Here is a 22,830-nt window from a genome sequence, read left to right as displayed (position 1 = left end):
CCCTGGAACTGTCTTGGTGCAAAGCCTAAGAGCAAATTATTTGCCTAGGAAACGGGAGGACATGTAACGGGCAGAGCACAGCGCCCTGAGATTTGTGATATGACCGGATGGCCTTCATTATCATCCAGGCAGAGTGCCTCTTCAACCCCTGTACTTAGTAGGACACAGTCGTGGACTAGCAATAAAAAAAAACTCTCAACAACCAAGTCTTCATCTGGACAACAGATCTGCTACACTGCTGCAGGACACTGGATCTCCGTCTGATAACCTGGATTACGTCTCATCGTCAAACAGCAGGGTTAGTAACTCAAAAAGTAAAAGGTTACAAGGAAAGCTAACGACAGGGCGTCAAACTCTGATTGTGGGTGACTCTGCGGTAAGAGATGTAAAAAGCATGTTCAGTAAAACACCTAAATACTCTGCAGAGTTCCCCAAGGCTCCATTCTGGGGTCTTTTCTGTTTAACATCTACATGCTTCCACTGGCTCAGATTATGGAAAACAACAAAACAAGTTACCATAATCATGCGGACGACACACACACATTTACATAACCTTATCACCAAGGGACCATGGTCCAATACAAACATTGCATTGAACAAATCAACGACTGGATGTTCCAGAACTTTCTTGAATAAAAAAAACTGATGTGTTTGTTCTTTAAGCCAAAGACGAACGATTAGATGTCAGCGGTCAACTTCAATTGGCAATGTTAAAAACAACAGACAAAGCCAGAAATCTTGGTGTAGTAGTCATGGACTCAGACCTGAATTTCGACAACCATATTAGGCAATTACAAAGTCACAATACTATCACCTTAAGAATATATCAAAGGTTGTCCATGCTTTTATCTTCAGTAGACTCGACTACTGTAACAGTGTCTTTACAGGTCTCCCTAAATCAATCAGACAGCTGCAGCTGATTCAGAATGGTGCTGCTCAAGTCCTTACTAAAACCAAGAAAGTGGATCACATCACTCCAGTTCTGAGGTCTTTACACTGGCTTGGTTTATAAAGTAGACTACTTAATAGTTTAGGGCCAAAATAAATTTCTGATCGTCTGCTACATTATGAACCACCCAGGCCTCTCAGGTCATCTGGGACAGGTCTGCTTTCTATCCCCAGAAAGTCAGAACTAAACACGGAGAAGCAGCATTCATAACACATATCTGGAACAAACTCCCAGAAAACTGCAACCCTCAGTTCTTTAAATCAAGACTGAAGACCTTTCTGTTTGACACTGCCTTTTAATATATCAGGTAATTGTTCATTTCTTACCATGCGCTGTAACTTTTATTCATGCATGTCATACCTGTCCTATTCTATTAGCTTTTTTTTTTTTTTTAATTGCTTTTAATTGCTCTTTAATGTTTTATGTAAAGCAGGTTGAGTTGCCTTGTTGCTGAAATGTGCTGTATAAATAAACTTGACTTGCCTTCAACTTCAGTTTTGACAGTAAAAAAATCATTTTGTGCTTCAATCATTTTAGCATCCAACGGTAGTTTGTACATGGAAGAAAATGAAGGACATGGGACTAGTAAGCGCATTGATTTGTACCTGTTTCCATGGACATGGGAGGCACAGAAGGCGAAGCTGTAGTGCAGCAGGGTGGGGTCGATCATGGCTCCGTTCTCAGCCCTCTCCAACAGATCGCTCAGGTAACATAAATGCCGATGGCAGCCTCGAACGCCGTAGCGAGCACAGTACTCATCTAAGACAAACACCTGACCGGGACTAAACCAGCCCTGTGGGTAACACAAACAAACATTGCTGTGTGAGGCAAACAGATATTTAGTACACACATACATATTCCATACAAGACTGCAAGCCTGGCAGCATGCTTCACAATACTGGTATCTTTACCCATAGATACAACATAGACTAGGTGTGTACAGGACATATGGGTCTTTGAATGAAGTGAACCTTTGCCATGCTTTGTTTGGCAGTTGGTGTGTGTAATCTACAGACTGTACAGACATTCATGTAGCTGTATTAGGTCCTTTTTCCACCCGGGCGCGTCTGCGCTGGGTTCCAGAGGCAATCCCAGCCATCCAAGTTAATGCTTGATAATCCACCACCTGCGTCACGGAAACGTGCGTGAAGGGGGTCTGCGCTCTGCTAAAGATACGCGCCAGGTCTATTTTCACACAGGCCATGGGGGGTTCGGACAGCCAAATCTCCCCAAACCACCACCCCAATGTCTCCTCTACAACACCACATATACGTAAATTCATATTTTTTAAAAAAAAAAAAAAAAAAATTTAAAAAAACAACACCAGAAAAGAGAAGGCATTTGAGTTTAATTGCAGGAGAGCTCAGAGTGGAAGGTAGATACGACAGATCATCAAATCACTACTGAAACACCTCCCCCACACCTTTCTGACAGTGTAATCAAGTGGGCATGCAGCAATTCTAGTAACTTTCCAAAAAGACAATCCAACAATTATGCCCTCTTTGTGCAGGCAGGGTTTGATTTTTCTCAGTTACATTAAAAAGCCTTTCCTTACCAGGCAGGAGTAGGAGTCGTTGAGTCTGTGGTCCAGAGTGAGGCGCTGTACCAGCTCAAACAGCGAGCCATGGTCAAAGTTGCAGGGGTTGGCTGAAATGAACTCGTCCATGCCGTGTTTCTGGGCTCGATCAGCATCTGTAAACAGTCATTTACCCATCAAATGAGGAGCCAGAAAGAAAGAAAGAAAGAAAGAAAGAAAGAAAGAAAGAAAGAAAGAGGAGGCAGATGTCTGTGCCAAAAAAAAACTGAATAAAGTTCACCATGGCACTCACTTAATTCTTATGTGGAACAAAAAATCCGATGAAGTGCCAACAATAAAGCAATGCTGTACACACCTTTACAACAAGGGTTAAAGTTAACTGCAAGTTTAAGTTAAATAAAGTAAACTCTGAAAAGTGTGAAAAGACATCAACGACATAATTTACAGTGGGTACAACTGATGATTTAACAGCACTCTATTATATAAACAAGTGATCATATTTTTAAATAAGTGTCAATCAGTGATTAGGTGAAGTGTCCAGCATTGACTCCATTGTGGGCCCTTCATCAGGGTTGGAAGTTTTGACTTAACAAGCAGGTAAAAGGTAAAGGTTGATAGTAGAGTTTTCCAGGCAGCTATCAAGAGCTGATCTCAAGGTTGATGGTTAGTTCTGAAATCTGAGGTTCATGTTGTATTCATGCACACTCAGACATTCATGTCTATATACAAGTCACATTAAACCTATGTAGCTCTAAACATCTTTTCAGGTTTAAGTCTATATTCTACCAATGCGTGTAACTCCATTGATTTTGTATAGGACTGTGAGTGCTGTCAAAACATAGCAGCATAGCAGTACACATCCAGTGTGGTAGATACTGAGGACTGTGGCCAGTGCAGACAAGGTGCAAGACTGCAAGATCAAGTCAGCGTTTATGAGTACATGCAGGGAGGATACAGCAAAACACAGCGACTACAGCATTTTACTGTTGCCCGCTGAAAAGGTGCACTCATAAACATATGAGTTAATTGCCTTGCTGGGGCACATCATCATTAGTTTGTGAAGAAGTAGTTTCAGAATTAACCAAGCTTCCACTTTGACGTTATAGGTTGATGCAACAGTCAAAATCAAAATGCTGGCATAAAATTGTGTAACTTTTAGTTGAATTCTACGAGAAATCAGCTGTTGGCATGAACATAAACAAGAACAAAAATAAGAAAAATCATTGCCATCACAATCACCAGAAATCAACATGTTTGAGATATGTGGATTAACACTGTAAACAAATCTTGATTTGAGAGCATAATTGCCTAATGGTCTCTTATTGTAGGGACTACCTCTAAAAAAGAAGACAAACAACCAAAAAGTCTTCCAGACATGTCTGTGCACTCTGTAGTAAGAGTGTCATGTTCCCAGTTGACTCATTAAAATGCACTGACCGTCTTTTGACTGGTATTTTAATAAATAGTAAATTTAGTAAATAAAAGACAAGCCTTCAGAATTAGAAGTCGCTGTACAGCTAAATGGACTGCCTTTACAAGACTAAAGCTACAACTTCTCTACGCTTTGGACAACTCCACTGCCTTATAAAAGGATATTACATTTACCTTGATAGGTCAGTTAAATGCTACGCCACCCACCTTAATTAATCCTGCAACTCAAAAGTAACCAAGGTCTAGAACTGTTACCCATAATACCATCCAACAGTCGCCCCACAACACCCATCAACCCTCCCCATTTCTAATACCACTTCAATGCAGTGGCCCCGGCCCCGGCCCCCTGGTGTGGCCTCTAATTAATCGCTGTCCTGAACATCTCAGAATGAGCAGAGGATGTGGTGGCCCCACACTAATCTTAATTGTTCGCAAAATAGGAGGCTTAAATAGAATTTGACAACAGGTTTTTCACTTGCTTGCCTGGTGGTGTGCTCTACGTACATCAGGGTGCTATAGGAGGGATTGGGGAATGTCTTGCTTTCTCTTTGCCAGTGTTGCTGGGGGCTATAAATCCATGCAAACCTGCAGGCTGGCCCCAACAGGCTTTGCTGAGGTACAAAGGGGACATGGGGAACCTGCAGTTTCCACTTTCTTGGATGTGAGATTTACATGTCAATACGTTTGCCAGTTCTGTATACTGTAATGATGTGTTAATATGCTGAGCTAATGTCGCACCTCATTGCTCTTGCCAAATAACGTCAACAGGTTTTTTTGGAGTAGACTCTAGCATCTAACCTTACACCACCCATGAATATGCTTACCAGACACTGCCGTTATATAACCTTTAACCGGACTGCTAGTATTAATACTGAAACCCCATTGCATTTAATGTGCAATAAAAGCCCTGATTTGCTGTGCACACCGCATGGGACCCAAACAACATCCAGTAGTCTGGCCCCAGCTCAGCTTTTTAGTATGACAACTGGTATGTGGTCATTTGATTAAAAACATCTTTATTTATGATTATACACCATGTAAGATACAGGGGGAGCAGTGAATGAGGGAACGAGGAAGTGATTTTGATGAAAAGAAAGAGTGCTGCCTGAAATATTAATTAAAATTGCTTATGTTTTCATTGCTGGCAAGCTGCGGTGTGAGCTGTATAATCAATGCTGTATAATCAATTCTGGGCCAAAGAGTAACAGAACAACACACTGGGCAGCTCATTGTAGGTTCAATTAAACGTTGATGGTGAAGAGACAGTGGGAGTGTGGACGCAGCCTTGTCCCATCAGTCAGGACAAACCTGGGATGGATGGGAATGAAGGTTATACCGAGCTACGTAGCGATCAAGAGATTTGTCAGCCAAAGTCCTCTTCACTGCCCAACGAAAGCACCCCAGCTGTCAATCAACAAACAAAACAAAGAACGGGATGCTGGGAGCTGATTGTGTCCCCTCAACAAGTCCCCCCACCCTCCCCCAAAAATCTAAAAAGGTGACATTGTGGTGCCCCTTTGGTCTGTAGCTGGTGGCCTGTCAGGTCTGTTTGATGTGAGTGAGCGGGAACGGAGGCGGGAGGGCTGGACAGTAACATGCAGTGACATTAGTCACCCCCGTCTGTCTGGGCTGGGGAAGGACGGCCCTGACAATGATTGATGGCTGCTATTCATTTATAGATCCAGAGGAGAGGAACCGGGAGGCAGCGGACACACTGCTGGTCCTGGGTTTGATGGTTCAAAGCATTTGGGGCTATTTAGCATGTGGCTTGCTTTTTTTGTGGACTGACCATGAAAGACATTTAGATCTTTCTGTCACTACCGATGTGAAGAACCTTATTGATGCCCTAACATCTCCAATCCTTTAGTCTTTATCAACGACGTTTCATTTCCGGGATTGTTCAGGTGCCGCTGGAAATTCCGCCATGTCCCTCTTTTCATCACCTTCCTCTTTCTTTGTGTTGGCATTCTAAACTCCGTTGGATTAATGAGGACTAATGGTTAACTGCTCCTCAGATCTCTGCAGGGTAAATCCAGACAGCTAGCTAGACAATCTGTCCAATCTGCGTTTTCTGTTGCACGACTAAAACAACTTTTAAAACTTACACCACCAAAACAACTTCCTTCCCAAGGCTATTTTGCATAGGCACCGTTGACCCGTGCGGAGCTTGGCACCGCCCACGACGATTCCGACTGGTTTAAAGAAATGCCAATAAACAAGAGCACGTTTTTCCAACATCCCCGAATGCTGTGTGGGGTAGCCAGACCCTCTTTCAGCACGCTTTGGTGGAGGGTCTGGCAAAGCTAGACTATACAGTATGAGACTTTGGCTAATATGTTTAAGAGAATACATGATGCTTATTATGTTAGCTGCAACATATTGTTTAAATGCAGTTAGTACGACATTGAAAGTGCATTACATCATATGAAAAAGTAATATGAATATGTGGGGGAAACCAGAGCATGTACATCACATCCTGTCCTGTACTGAGTGTTGAACCAAAACCAAGCACTTTGAGTTCTAAAGAGAACCATAAAATAAAAACCTTTACCTTGCTTTAGTTGCAATGTAATTCGTAGAGGACAGGGTTGTGGTTTTAGGACTACAAAGTTTAACTAAACATTATTATAGGAGAATCAGGATATATCAGAATTAGTATTCACATCCGTCCACGTGCATATATGTCAAAAAAGGAACGATAGAAAAGAAAACTAAATTGGACAGAAAAATAAAGCCTCTCAAACTTCATAATTTCACTCAAACTACAGTATGATTACAATCTTGTTTGTTCTACAATATGTCAAAACAAATTAAACAATGAGTCATCATAAAAAGAAAAAGGAGTAAACTGTGCAGATCAGTTTCACCTCTCAGGCAGCGGAAAACAGAGCTCTTAATTCCATCTTTGTTGTTACAATGTTTTAATGTGGTCTATTCAGATTTGAGTCGGGGGTTGGGTGGGTGGGGGTGACATGATGTTATATTATTCATTGCGCTGCTCCAGGTGTGAACTGACAAGTAGTTATTTGGTAACATTGACTGATTGGTGCCTGATTTAATTGTGCAGCAACCACACTGTATTATTCATTGGCTGGCACTTTTAACTTGGTAATTACCAGCTGCTGGGACTCAGTGGGACTCCGGTGGTTGTGTCAAAAACAGCTCGCTCACTAGATTCACCTACACAAATGCACGCAGGAAGCACTTTTTATTTATTCAAAGTGTGGGTCTGCACCCAGTTCTCTTTAAGTCAGTCATGCTGTATTGGGTTTATGTTCTATAGATTCAGTCCATTGAAATTTTCTTGAAGTTTTCATGTTTTTGGTAACTGATATACAGGCAAGTGTAGGCCTTCCAGCCCAGGGTTGTTGATTTTTTACAGTGTTTTTTTTACAATGAAGCAATTTGATAATGTCTTCATATGTGAGTAGGGATGTGAATTGATAAGATTTTATTGATACCAATGTCATTATCGATTCCGCTTATCGGTCCCATTCTGTATCAGTTTCCATATTGATTCCAGGTCAGTTTTCTGTGTGAAAAAAAGTAAGCCTAAGCAGGTTTTTCAGCGTCAACGCAACTGCTTCATTCATATCTCTGAGTCTGAACACAGTGTAGATGAAATGGGAGAACATTTGTGCAGCATTTGTGCAGCATTTAGGTTTGAGTCATAGAAACCTTCTGCTAAGCCCGCCTGCGTGGTGCTGATGTTATTATAACATATTGTGCGTAGTCAGTGAGTGTCAAATACATGGCATTCCTGGAATGTTAGACCATGTTACGTAAAAAGATCTTTCAGCATATTGCTGCGGTTTCTGTACTTTGTTAAAATGATCATGTTCCAGATATTATAAGAGCAGCAGTGTTGTCATCTTTCTACGTGAAATGAAGCCACACTTTCCACCATGCCTCTTTATTGTTGCAAGTTTCCAGCAGCAATTGCAATGTGCAACTGACAGAAAAACATAAATAAAAGGAATTAATAGCCTCGGAGGCATAAGATTCCGACGGATTTGGAAGCCGTTTGCAACTGGAACTGGTTCTCGATTCCCATCCCATATCCCTACAGTATCTATGAGAAAATCTACATGTCATATGTTGATAAAACTGGTTGATAAAGGTAAGGCAGTTTTTATTGACTTGTAAAATATAGCTGCCTTACAGTGATGTTCGCTTGTCATTTAGAGAATGAACAGAGCAACTTTAATTCTTAACAGCATTGATCAGGCGACGAGGTTTGCATTCAAACAAATTCCAACTAACGCATATTTCATTTGAGCTTGATTTTTTGACAACGTGACAGGCCTACTGTGCAGTCTTTCCTTCTTTCTCTCTTCAACATAAAATTGCCTTCTTTCAAAAAAAATACACAAATATTTGCACAGCAGTCGGATCCTGACTGAAGTACAGTTAAATACAATGATAGTGAAGGGCGAGGGTTATGTTTCAACATTGGTGGGGGGAGGGGACATTTTGAGCGTCAAACACTTGATTTCCTGCATATTGGTGAATTTTAATTCAACAATTTATGGTGCAAATGTTCAAAACTTTCTGCATATTCAAAACATCATCATGTGTTTGGGGATGTTGTTTTTTTTTAGGAATCATGTACATCTCGACAACAAATCTGTTAGAGAATGAGACCTTGTTATAGCCAGAAACTCCAAAATGTAAAGCTACATAAAAGACATGACAATCAAAATCACAAGTAATCACATCTTTATTTTTCACGTTCCTGTCTTTCTTTCTTTCTTTCTTTCTTTCTTTCTTTCTTTCTTTCTTTCATCCTATTGAGCTGACATCCTGTTTTCTATCTAACTGTTCTCCAACTGACTTTATATTTCTTTCTTTCTTTCTTTAACTGCCCAATGTAACAAAGTAGACAGTTCATGTTTTCCGTACATGTTTTGAGCCCCTTGAACTGTTATTTTTACCTCGTTTTTGAGGGAGACAAATCTACCTCTTCTAAATAGGTGGGGGGGGGGCTATTCCCTGCAAATCTAGGCCTATGATGATTGTAGTTGCCCAATGCTCGAAACACTGAAAGTTCTGAACATTCTTGGAGCGTTCACCAGGCTCTACTATGGACAACACCGTTTCACAAAACCGCTGTGCACCTTCTTTAGATCTTCTTCTGTTTGGTTTTAAACTGTATCAAAGGTTATAACATGCTGACTATAACTGCTACTGCAAACATTTTCCATCACAGATATTATTTTCCTTAATTAATCCTCTCACTAATTTATGCAATTATTTTGTGAGGCAGGGTATCTTTGCAACAGTAGATGGCGTGGTAAGTTCCGTCCATTTAGTTAAACATTTACATTCTTCTCAGTTATGTTAACTGAGAAAAGAATATTGACATTGTTAGAACAAAAATATAAGAATTTGCAGAGCAAGCAATTTCAAAACAATTAAACAGAAATGTATATAATCAAAAAAAACACCATTCCCATGAAAAAAAAAATACACCACATTTGCAAAATGGTAGTCTTATCCTAAATGAGGCAGACTTGTGGCGAATTTTTCTAACGGCGGTGATATGGCAACCATCACACATTTTGTCAAAAAATAAACATGCTATAGCTTTGCAGCGATCACAATGAAGTCCTCGTAAAAAAAACAACTCAAGAAACAAATAAAATGTACCCGACCTTTTGTATGTATCCATGACAAATGAACAGTCAGTCCCTGCTGTACACATGGCAAATATGCTGACAACGGCCAAAGCGTGCATGTTAGTGTGTCTTTTATTTCTGTCCTCCCACAGAAACGCCAGAAAGTTATCACAGGAGGAAGAGCGATGGCCAACAAAAGGAAGAAGAGAAAGAAAGGAGAGGGGAACACTTACCCTTTAATCCAGCTACAAGATAGCAGGGTCAGGGTTTAGAAGAAGAAGAAGAAGAAGAAGACAAGGAAGAAGGAACAAAAAGAAACATAAAGACACACAGCAAAGCCACCGACACTTCAACACTAAAGCAGTTCTACAACAAAGAGCCAAGCAGCACACAGAGAAAGAATAATAGTAGCAGTTGAGCACATGTACAGTACATGAGCAGGAGGAGGACAAACTAACAACACCTTTGGCGAAGAGAGATCAAGATGCCGTGAGCGATGAAAAAGAATGGCCGAATATACATATTTTACAATATGAATACAGAGTGTAGAAGTAGGCTGCGATAGGAATGATCTTCATGTCAAAACAAAACATGGGGCTGTGATAGACAAGAGTATCTCATTTCCTACAATGAGTTCAATCAATCAATGTCCTCCTTAATTTGATGGGTTAAACGCTACTAGCAAATGCGTGGAGGAGGGCTGGGGGTGTGATCACCTAAGTGTTGTTGTCATTACTTCAACAGAAACTACGCACTATAGCTTTAACTGTTGACAATATGACAAGTGTTTCAATGACGGCTCAAAAATGTTTGCCAAAAAATAAGTTGACCACCTACAATGGATGCTACGTCACCAAGTTAGTGAAACAAAAATTAGACAATGGCATGGTTGCATTTTGTCTGGTGCAAAGCATTTGTGTAATGTGTGAACTAATGCCTACCATACACTAGAAGACTTTGAACAGACTTTGAAAAGACCACAGTCTGACAACCATCTAAAGAGAATCATCTCACATCTAGGGCCCTATTTTAACGATCTGAAACGCAAGTTTCAAACGTGAAACGCAAGTAGCTTTGTGGGCGGATCTCTAAAATGGGTTGGTCTGAAGTAGCTAGGTGTGGTTTGGGCGTAACGTGAAAATAACCAATGAGAGCGTCATCTCACATTCCCTTTAAGAGCAGGGCGCTTGTTCCATGGCAGATTGCTATTATAACAGCGGATTTGCCTGGCGCACACCAGCGGGAGCTGTCCGAGATGCTGCAAAGTAATAAATGCCCGTCTTGGCCGGGTGGCGATGTTGCTGCGGCCTCTCGGGCACATCGCCTCAAGTCTGGAGAGGATTGCTGCAGCCATGGAGCGTGCATCTCCAAACGCACCACCTGCACCTGTTGTGCCCCTTCCTCCTCCCCCCCCCCACTCCATCTCCGTCCAACCGCTCCACCAGGAGCGCATCGAGTGTCCAATCCCACCGTAGTTCAACATCACATCTCCATCGTCATCAACACATCCATGATTCATGGAAATGTGTAAAACACAACAAGCCACAAAGAATGCTGCGACTTTTTGAGGACTGTACTGTAAAGTGCCTCCTGATCTATCCAAACACCTAAAGCGCATTTTCAGTAATATTTTTCTTTTTCACGCTACCTTATGGCCAAGCATGCGCCCCTAAAATAGCATCTGAATAACGTGCTATTGACTTTAGACTAGCGCCACTGACTTTAGACCAGGTTTTTCCTGGTCAGTGGCGGAATTGTTTTCTGAAACTGCAAAATAGCACTAGGGAGCGTTTGCGCCTGAACACGCCTCCTCTTTTCGCTGAACTGCCCCCGGGAGCGCAAATACATTCCCTAATTTACCGACGTGCGTCTGTGGAGGGAAAAGTCCTCTGTGCGTGGGGTGCAAAATAGGAATGATACATGCGTCGGTGTAAAAAGGCAATTATAGGGGAAGATAGGCAAGATAGGGCCCCTAATGTTAAAGACTCATAATATGTAAAGACTGGGGATCACATTATTACACATTGCAAGACTACAACTAGATTCTTTTTCAAAAATGTAACCGAGCTAACTAGCTACCGCTAGCGCTGGTAACTTGAGGGAAAGTTTGCAGATTTTCTGTTCTGCCGTACGTGCAGATGATTGTCACCTGTACCCGGAGGTCTGCGTTTATCTGCCGGTAAAACTCCTGTTGGATGACGCGCTTTAGAAGGGTTGAAAATCTGCAACTTTCCATCTTTAGTGTTTAGCTTAGCGCTGCAATATAGCAAACATTAACACATTAAAGCTGCTGCTGCTGCTTCCTGTTTGGTGCTGGAGGGAGCGCACCCATTGCTTGTTTACAATGTTCACATGATATAACTTCACTACCAAGATTTAAAACTTAGTACAATAGATAATATCAAACATGTTTGATTTTGTCGAACGTCAAGACGGGAAAAAGACTGACTGGGACTGAGTTTTACGACCGCCTTATACCACACCATTGAGACGACGGGAGCGCCCCGACTCTAACAAGACTCTCAGGATTTCATTCAGATATTGGAAAATAGTCTGCGACAGTTGAATCGCTTAAAAAGTCGTTTGGTGTAAGGTCGGCATAAAAGACAAATAAGACTCTGAGAGTTGAAAACTTACAGAACTGAGATATGGGTGCATCGAGCTGTGGTGCTGTGCCCCCCCTGGAGTTGAGTTTCTGGACCTGGGTGGGAGGAACTGGCTTGTGTGACTGGCCGGTAGCTCTGTACATGGCCTGTACCCATAGGATCCGGTCCTGCTCATCGTCACTGGCAAAGATCACAGTGTCGCCCTCTTTCACAGCGTTGAAGAACGTGCGACCGCCGTCTAGACCTGAAGGATGGACAGAGGAAGGTAAGGATTGATGTGTTCACAGGATCACATATTTCAGTTTGTAACCCTTTAGATATGTCCAATTTTGTGGAATTTCCAGCTTATGAACTCATGTTATATAAGCTGAGACAGTACTACCCCAGGTCTCATTCAGGTCAGGGTCCAACATAACCTCATAACCTTACCAGTAGGATTGGGCATCCAGAACTGGTTCCAACTTGGAATCATTTCAAAAATTACGATTCCAATGGAAACTTCTTTTTTATTACTGGAATCGTAAATCGAAAAATTTGGTTTTGAATCCGATGATCGGTTCCAAATTTAACACATGCAAGGTTTGGTGTCCGTAGCGACCTCCATACTTCCTGGCGCTTGTTGTGTTGAAGCCATAGAGCACAGTAAGCGTCACTCTAGTGTTCCATTGAAAAAGTCAGTAAAACTGTGAACTACCATTGAATCAAAATAAAAAATTCCCTCTTATCTGTAAAATAACCCTTGTGTTGTCTTCCCGTCAACCTTTTTCGACGTTTTTGAAGCCTTTTTTCACAGTTTGTCTTTGCTTTTTCAAACGTTTTAAATTGTAAAATTTTTCTTCTACACATTTTCAGCACTTATTTCTATGTCCCATATTTCTGATATAAAACAAAAATTGAAAACGGGTCAATGTGACCCAAAGTCAACACAAGGGATAAGCACGTGACCCATTTCCACTCCACCATTCAAAGAATCGGAATCGAGAATTAATAAGAACCGGAATCAAAAAGAAGAATCTGAATTTTTTAAATCAAAACGATGCCCAACCCTAGTTTCCAGGCAGAGGTGTACTTCAACTTTGTGCCTCCATAAATTCAGGGCATATAGGCAGCTGCATGATAAGGGAATATTTTGTCTCCTTGTGGAGGTCGGTGGACCTGCCACACTTTTGCATACTTCTCTAGCTCGCTGTCCCGCCCCAAAATTGTCAATCAAGCACAGTTTGCTCCAGTAGTAAAGCACAACTGAGCAAAGTGCAATAAATACACAAGCACATTTTGCACTTCGCACTTTAACTATTACAGTCATTTATTTAAGATATCGTATTGTCTGAACAGTCATATGTGTCCTTCCTTTATGTCCTAAGATGCTTATATGTTTATGTTTTTATGTTGATTTTATGTTGATTTTAGAATGCTTTTTCTGTTACATGTTTGTATTGTGAAGCAACAGATTGTAGCACTACGGCCAAGACGTGTGCACACGTTTACAGTCCTGAGAAGGGATCTAATAAGGGCTGGACTGTGGGCGTGCAGGGGCTTTCACAACAGATTTGCACTTCAAATAGTTATCGTTATGCACTTATTATTCATCGGCGCTGCCTGTTGGAATGCAGTGGCCAGCTGTGTTACCTGGCTGCGGGTCGGTGTAGTCCACGGTGTAACCGTCCAGCTGGAGGAGCTCCACCGGCTCGGCTTTCTTCTCTCGGTAGCTGCACATGGCAAAGGTGTACTGACTCACCTGCACCAATCACAGAGAGAGGAAATGTTCAATTAGCAATTGACTCGCAAGGGAAAACATTAAATACTGCGTGCATTCATATGCTAGTATATTTATTAGCTGTTGACCACACCACCTGTTGCTTTATGTATATTAAACACAAACAAAAAAGAAACAATGCCATGTGAAAAATACCATTAGGACCAGGGACAGCATTAGCAGTAAGCAATAACAAAAATACAAATTCTTAAACAGCAGTGTGACTACATTATGAGATGGAAACTTCACTGTACCTCAGAGGGAATTTTCTTCCCAGAAATTCATCAATAGTTTCCATTTTTTACATTTGGTAACTCAAACTTCTCCATTTACTGAGTTGACTTTCTGAACTGTTCAGACAGTTCTCTTTACTGCCATGCAACTCAGAAAAACAGTTAATCTCACATCCAGAATGCGCTGATGCAACCAGAACTTTTGATCGACATCTCAGGATCAACAATCAAAATGGAGTGTAAGTACACAGAGCCTTGGTGGTTGTTGAGTTTAAATGAGAAAACAGTTCATGAACGTGGAAAGATGTGGTCATTGAATTCATTTTGTGTCAAAGCAATGAAAATTGATCCACAGTTTAGCCAGACCCCGAAAAACGCTCCCAAATGTCATTTGTTCAAGCAGCAATTACGACTTAAATTTACACCTATCGTGGCCGGGTTAGCTCAGTTGGTAGAGCAGGCGCACACATAGAGATTTACTCCTCGACGCAGCCGCCGTGGGTTCGACTCTGACCTGCGGCCCTTTGCTGCGTGTCGTTGCCCCTCTCTGTCCCCTTTCATGTCTTCATCTGTCCTGTGAAGAATAAAGGCCTAAAAATGCCCCAAAAAATAATCTTTAAAAAAACAATTACGCCCTCTAGTGGCTGTAGTAGTTATGAAGGGAGCCAGACAGGAAGTAAGTTGACCCCCCCCAAGTCTAAATTTGGGGGGGTGGATGGGTCAAACAAACAGGACTTTAACCTGGGAGAGGGGGTTCATGTTCTGTTTGAAAATAACGTATACGTGCTTAAAATCGCAACCTTAACGCTCGAAATCACGACCAACGATGAGGTTGTATTTCCGCCACCGCTAGCTGCGCTAATTTCTGAAGCTTTTTTGTTAAAAGTATCTTCAGCCAAAAGGAAATTACATGTACTAATTTTTTAAACATTAAAATGCAAATTTTTCCAGAAAATAATCCATGGCCAGATACATTTTTTTAACCTCCCTCCAGTAGGCAGATCCAACATGGTAGGACCAAGAATGGATTCAAAATCAACAATCATCTGAATTCAATTACATTTTATTTATAGTGTCAAATCACAACAGGAGTTATCTCAAGACACTTTTACAGATAGAGTAGCTCTAGACCACACACTATGAATCAGAAACACCCCAAATCTTGCATAACTTGCATAACTAACTTTATCAAAGCAAAGGCCGGCTAGTCTGGAAATGTTTATATTACATAAAATGAAATCACTTCATATGTAAGTTGTATGTATGTTATCATAAATATGTTTCCAACATGTTGAGGATGATCAAAGCTGCAGTTGGACACGTTCTGTAAAACTTACAGACAGGAAATTAGTTTTTCCATTCTATCATGGGATGAAAAACCTCTCCTCCAAAAATCTGATTAACCATATTAATAACGATCATAATAAATAGAATTTTGATATTACATCCTTAAGCAATTAGCAATGAAGACTGCGCTAATGCATTTTATTTTCATCACAACACCCGTGCTACACTTTTAGAGGGGGCTCATTAGATGCTTTTATCGCCACACTCCCGGCGTTACTGCTAAACACCGCCTGGCGTTTTCACATTTCAGGTTTGTCAGGTGCATAAATGTAGCATTTGTTAGTCTGTGAGAAACTGGAAATGCATTCATTGTCAGTTAATATGTGTAAAATCTGTATCTAGGTTCATTTTATTTAAAAGTGAAATCTACCTGACTGGAAAATATGAAAATATGTGTAGTTGTGTTGCTTGGAGTGTGAAAAATATTAAATGTGTCCATGTGTTTGTAGTTAGTTGTTATCCGGTTGGCAGACGTATATGTGTGTTATTACTGAGTTTTAGAAGAATTAGGCAACATCTTAAGCGTGAGGTGAAAGATGTCGTTGGCTTCAGGTTTTTTAACTTTTTTAACAATGTTAATAAAGACATTTTGTCTTTTTGACTTTTCCGCAGTGGAATTGCTTTGATTTTCTAGGTGCCCATTGTCATTTTGTGTTGACGTGCATCAAGAGCTCAGGCTTTGTTTTTCCTTTGACCCAAGGGACTTTCCAAAACCTGATTTTACTCCTGAAGTCAAATGGAATAAGAGTCTGCTCAAAGAAGGTAAAGTCTGCACGACAGCTTAATGCTCGGGAAAAAATGCTTTAATACAGGCACAAGGAACACTGACTTTTTTGTCCTGCACCAGCAACTACATGGATGTGCACAACATTGTCTTTTTTTAATAATAGTCTGCAGCCATGCTAGCGGCTCTGTGAGGCTGTACTTAGTCACAGTGGTGTTTGTGCTAAATGCTAACATAAGCATGCTAACATGCTAACAATGACAATGCTTAAAATGCCGACGTTAAGGAGATAAAATGGTAATGTTCACCTTACTGTGTTAGTGGGCTAACATTTGATAAGGCATGCAGCTGAGGCTGATGGGAATGTCATTAGTTCTGCAGGTATATATGGTCATAAACCAAGGTTGTTGGACGCATTTAAATGTTGCCCTGCTGGTAGCGGTAGATGAAAAGTCAGAGGATCACTAAAGTTATTAGACTTCATCCTGAGGGGACCATGAATGTGTATACCAAATGTCATGGCGAACCATCCAAGACTGTATCATAGGGATCTTTAGAGTTTGCAAATTACTATTTACTGTATGTCCCATCCATTTAAAAAGAGATGATGAAAGGATGATTCCTAATGGTTTGGGAGAGAGAATGTGAGGCCAGAGAGAGAGAGCGGGAGAGGGGTGGGTTGGGGAGTGGGGGGTCCGTGACAGCTGTGTTACTTTAGTGGACCTCTCACTGTGTGTGCATGTGTGTTATTATAATCACATTATAATAAAGTGAAGTGGCTGAATAGAAGGTTAACTTGAAGATGTGTGTTCATGACCAGCAATAATGAGTAGAGGGGCTGTGTGTGTGTGTGTGTGTGTGTGTGTGTGTGTGTGTGTGTGTGTGTGTGTGTGTGTGTGTGTGTGTGTGTGTGTGTGTGTGTGTGCGCCATATCTTTTTATAGAAATGCAAATTTGTATTGTAATCGAAATGGGAAAGGGGAAAAAGGGAGAATAAGTGTCCCTGGTGTGAATGGCATGATGGTGCAGATGAGAGAGATTTGATTTTCTGTTTCATCAGAGACAACTCAAGACAGGTGTATGATTGCAGAGTTGGGCATGTGAGGGTTTAAAAATACTGTGTATTGCCAATATAGAAGTATATTAAAATTAGGTTTAATTACCTTAAATAATAAACGTTAGCTGACACAAGGAGTCCATGTTTGCTTGGTTTTTAGGCACATTTAAGTGCTAAGTTGGAAATTTCAGGGCTTTTTTCGAAAAATTATGAGTTTTCCCGGTCATAATTCAACTTGGCTATGTTAAACAAAGGTCAGAAAAACTGTAATGTCACCCCGATATCACATGAGTGCAACACCTTGGCTCAGCCATCTTTAAATCTACAACATGGTGCATATAGCTTCATTTGAACCTAGATAAAGAGGTCTGAACCGAAACCCGAAACTCCACATTCACACAGAAAATATCACGTTGGAAGTGAAGGATTTGCCTGTGCACAATTGGAGTATGATATCGTACGAAAAGTTAAGCACAACACTTTGTATGATATCTTTGGAATTTACGGCGACTGCTGAGCGGTCACATGACAAAGTTTACCCACCAGTCACATGATCGTTAAGTTTAGCGGTCGTTACAGTTAAGTTTTGGCACCAACACGACTACTTAAGATTAGAAAAAAAAGATTGTGGTTTGGATTAAAACACTAGTCCCCTTAAGAAGTACTCCGGGGACATGAACAACACATTCCTCGGTGAAAGTCTTGTGTTTTCTCTTAAACTTCTTCCAGGTGAGGAACTCTGGCCCCCGGCCATGAAAGCCCTGTGTCTTAGGACCCATCCAAGATCTCCTCCCAACAAGGATCTTCGCAGAGGCAATCAATGTGGTGCATAAAGAGATGATAAATACGTAGAATACATATGAATTACAGTGCATTCCCTTTGGTAGCTATATGTATGAATAGGACATGGCACTTTCCAGATTAATCTAGAGCTGTTCCACATTTTGCAGTACAATTGTCTCTGAAATAATGCGATTAACAATATAATTGTCTCTTTCTGTCAAAATTTTGAAAAACAAATTAAAGTTTGGAATGAATTCCAGGATACATATTTTGGTTACATCACTGTCATGTGACCCAGATAATGTAATAACACAGGTACACAGCCTATGAAGTAAACAACGCCTCTTTATTATCATAAAACATGTTTTCTAACTGTATCCCCCTCATTTTTGTTGTTATGAACGTGGTTAGGGTCCAATGCCAATAATTACTTATATAATTACAATTTGGCACATCTAATTTGGCCTTAAGACCTTATCTAATGTTAGCAATGAATTGCTGTTAAACAAAGAAACCACGATTACCTAAAAAAATTGAAAATTAGACAATAATGTAATAATTGTTACAGGCCTAGATGAGACCTTTCTAGTTTGGACTCTCCCATGAACTCTCCTCTAGCGCCTCTCTCTCTCGACATGTGAACTTCACCCACAAGATAATTGATCTAATTTGTTAAGCGCATTCAAGTTCCAAAAGGATGGATTTTTGATTTGAGTGAAATCTTTTGAAACCTTTTCTTTAGTGCCACGCTTTAGGAAAAGGCATAGCGGGCTGTTGGTTCCATCCAAACACTGTACTGTACTCCAGCTGTAGTGGTAGCTAGCAGGGCTAACACCTTCAGTCCTGTTACTGTAACAAAAGGCCAGCATTGGCCCTGGTTTAGGTTGGTGCCTTGTGTCACTGCTGCCTGTTTTGGGAACAGGAAGTGTAATGACACTCTGTCGCTAGCTGTAGCTGGACTGCTGCAACTGTAGCTGCCAGTCATAGGAGCCTGTCGTCACAGATCACCAGGCCTGGCCAATCTGCCGCTGTCGCCACCTCTGCCGCTCTGCTGCAAGTGGCAGCTCTCACTCTAGCTGCAGCTGCATTCCCTGTGTGTGTGTGTGTGTGTGTGTGTGTGTGTGTGTGTGTGTGTGTGTGTGTGTGTGTGTGTGTGTGTGTGTGTGTGTGTGTGTGTGTGTGTGTGTGTGTGTGTGTGTGTGTGACAAATGAGATTCCCCCACAACAGCACTGATGAGACCTGAGGCCAAGTAAAGAATGGAGGGAACCGGACCCACTCTCCAGCAGTTCCCCGGCCTCCAGGACACCACAAAGGCAAATCAGAGTCTAAACTACCGACCGACCAACCCCCATCCCTCCCCCCCAACCCCCATCCCTCCCCCCCACCCTACCCCAAAACACCATCTCTCTCTCTCTCTTTTCTCTCTCTCTCTCAGCTGTCAGTCAGCAGAGAAGAGAGGGACAGGGAGAGACGGTGATGGAGAAAGAGAAAGGAAGAGTGAAGAGAGTGAAGGGGATTGCTACGTCGTTTATGTTCACATCATTATGGGAAACACATGGACATGAATACTGGAGATGATTTGCTGGATGTGGCATCTGTGTTCACAAACAAACTTCAGAGGCCAAAAGCAAAAGTTTCTATCAAAACCCTGACATGCGCTCAGACTGGTAGACTTTTTAAGCCCCAATACATATGTGTGTGTGTGTGTGTGTGTGTGTGTGTGTGTGTGTGTGTGTGTGTGTGTGTGTGTGTGTGTGTGTGTGTGTGTGTGTGTGTGTATATATTTATATATATCTATATATATATATATCCATAACCATATATCATATGGTTGAAAAATCTTTCGGGGAAAACAAGTCGAGACATTGGGTTTACATTATTGATTCTGTTAAAGTAATTGAACTTATTTGACCCAAATTGAATAAAATTGGAAATTTGCAATAGAGAATGAATTGAAGTGAATTAAATTGATTGAAACTGAATGGAACTAACTTAAGCTGAATTGAAGTGAACTGTACGGCAGTGAGCTAAAGTTAAATTAATGTAGCTGAATTAAAGTGAATTAAAATGAAGTGACCTGAACTAAAAATGAAAAACGTTCAAGTGAAACTGGAACGGAGTGAAGTGAAATGCATTGACCTGGAGAGAGCTGAAGTGAAATAAAATAGTGAACTTAACCAAACTGAAATGTAGTGATCTCAAATAAAGTGAACTGAATTCAAGTTCACTGAACCAACGTATAGTAACATTTTCAGATGACACTGTCCTTCTCAGTTTGCTTACTAAAGAAAGCAATGTAAGCGTCCATCAAGTTGCTGTGCACAAGTTTGTCAACTGGTGTGATTCACACCAACTTCATATTAGCACAAGCAAAACTGTGGAAATGCTGGTAGACCCCAGATCAGCTGGAGATCCGAGCCCTGTGGCCATCCATGGTTATGACATTAAGCAGGTGTCCCCCTTTAAATATCTAGGAGTTTATATTGATAATGACCTGAGCTGGCGCACACATGTAACAAATGTCTGTGCCAGAACTCATCAGCGTCTCCACTTTTTGCACTTTGACTTAAGAGTGTTTGGGGGTCTGTAAAAATATCATGTTAATCTTCTATAGAGCAACAATAGACTCAATTCTTCAGTATGGTATTACCAGCTGGTTTGGGAAGTTGACAGTCAAATCCAAAACTCAGATTTTCAATCTGGTTAAGACGGCAGGCAGAATTATGGGAACACCTGCACCTCTCAACCTGCAGTAGCTTTTTGATCAGGCAACAATCAGGCAGGCTAAGACCATTCTATCTGATAACTCTCACGTGTTGTCCTCAGAGTTTGAGCTATTGAACTCAGGAAAGAGGTACAGGGTTCCTTTGTGCAAATATAACAGGTATAAGCACTCATTTGTTCCTCTCTCAGTCAAGCTCATTAATGAGCAGCGATGAACGTATGACTATGAATTCTTTATCGATATCTGTGACTGAATGTTTGTATGGATATGAATGGAGGAATTAATGCATTTGTATAACTGAATGTATGGATCATTTTGAATGGATAAATGCATGTTTATTTATGACTGAATGCATGGATGCTTATGGAAGTAGGAATGAGTGTTTGTAAGGCATGTATGGGAGAACGGAAGATTGTAGGAAGGATGGCTTTTTTGCACAAGTATAGAAAATGGTAATTTGCAATTTGCATAGCTCTTTGAGTAGCCCAAATGTTTACTGTACATTTGTCTTTTAATTGTTTTAACCCTGTGCTTGGTATGTGTCTCTGTTGTAACTCTCGCAGCAATTTCTCTCAGTGTCCAAAGCAAATTTCTCCTTAGGGAGACTAATAAAGATACTTTGAACTGAATTGAAATGAACTGAAGTGAAATTAAGGGAAAGTAACTGAGCTAAATTGAAGTGAATGAAAATACATTGAAGTGATGGGAACTTAGGGCTGGGCAATGTATGAATATTACAACAACATCCATTTACGAGGCTAGATATCATCTTACATTTTGGCTATCATAATTTTGTGGTATGACAGTGTTGTCTTTTCCTGGTTTTTAAAGGCTGCATTACAGTAAAGTGATGTCATTTCCTAAACATACCAGACTTACTAGCTGTTTTATTATTTGCATTTACCCACTTAGTCATTATATCCACATGACTGTTGATTATTCATCAAAACTCTCATTGTGTATATATTTTGTGAAAGCACCAATAGTCATCCCAACAATATCGCTGCAATATCGATGAAAATATTGTGATGTTTGATTTTCTCCGTATCGCCCAGCCCTGTGTGAACTAAACTGAAGTGAACTGAAAGACAGATGTGGATATATGTGCAGTTAAATTTGGCCCAGCATGAACACGCGAGGTTCAGCTGATCTGTAATCTGCCTGGATGCTCGGAGGAGGGGTGACCCAAGCCACAACCACTGTACTGATTATGAACTGATGGGGCGGGAGGAGGAGGAGGGGGCGGGGGGCGGGATTTAAGGACAGAGAGGAGATGTGGAAGAGGAGGAAGGAAGAGATGACAGGCAAGTGATCCACCACAGGGAGAAGATAGAAGAGGAAGGGGATATTCACTCAAGTGAAGATAATGACCTCTTATAAAGAGTCCATCATGGTTTTTTTTAATTCTCCGTGTCCTCCTCGCTCCTCCTTGGCTACAGGCAACTGTGTGAAAGAGGGGTGGGGGGGGTGGGTTGGGGCTTGTATCATGTGGACGCGCCGACAGTGTTGTTGTCATTACTTAGAATTCCTCATGGGGGAGACAGAAACTACGCACTATAGCTTTAGGCAGTGTTGTAATGTAATAAGTACAAAAACTTTGTTACTGCACTTAAGTAGAATTTTCATGCATCCATAATTTACTTTGTTATTTATATTTCTGGAAACTTATACTTTTACTCCACTACATTTCCTCTAAGCATCTTTGTTACTCGGTACTTGCAGGAAATGTGTTTGTACGTTTGTAGAGTGAAAGATTCTTCCTCACAAAAAAATAAAAATTCAGTTTTCTCTTAGTTCAGGTCAGTTGTTTAAGGAGTTTTGGAAACCCTGAATATTATGCTTTACTAAAAGGAAGCCACAATAAAGTTCATAATGAAAGTTTTTTGTTTACTTTTACTTCTAATAATTAAGTCAATTTAAAATCAGAGAATTACTTTTGATGTTGCAGTAAATATCAGATACTTTAGGACTTTTACTCAAGGAATATTCTAAAAGTGACTTTAACTTCTACAAAAGTCATTTTCTGGTTAGATACATGTACTTTTACTCAATAATTGCTTTCAA

The 22,830-nt window shown here is 40.9% G+C and overlaps 1 protein-coding gene across 4 annotated transcripts in view; it reads right to left on the bottom strand.

Annotated features, from left to right (window-relative positions):
* Nucleotides 1–22,830, bottom strand: part of cadpsa (Ca2+-dependent activator protein for secretion a) — a 244,851-nt gene that overhangs the window by 104,568 nt on the left and 117,453 nt on the right. For all 4 annotated transcript variants that reach the window (XM_039796735.1, XM_039796736.1, XM_039796738.1 and 1 more), the window contains exons 10-13: nt 13,771–13,879; nt 12,173–12,385; nt 2,505–2,641; nt 1,555–1,742 (exon numbers count right to left, since the gene is read on the bottom strand). In XM_039796735.1, coding sequence (XP_039652669.1) covers nt 1,555–1,742; nt 2,505–2,641; nt 12,173–12,385; nt 13,771–13,879 — 647 coding nt within the window. The remainder of the gene's footprint in view (nt 1–1,554; nt 1,743–2,504; nt 2,642–12,172; nt 12,386–13,770; nt 13,880–22,830) is intronic.

The sequence above is a fragment of the Perca fluviatilis genome, chromosome 4, assembly GCF_010015445.1.
Source record: "Perca fluviatilis chromosome 4, GENO_Pfluv_1.0, whole genome shotgun sequence".
NCBI classification, from domain to species: Eukaryota; Metazoa; Chordata; class Actinopteri; order Perciformes; family Percidae; genus Perca; species Perca fluviatilis.
This window is presented reverse-complemented; position numbering and strand designations above follow the sequence as displayed.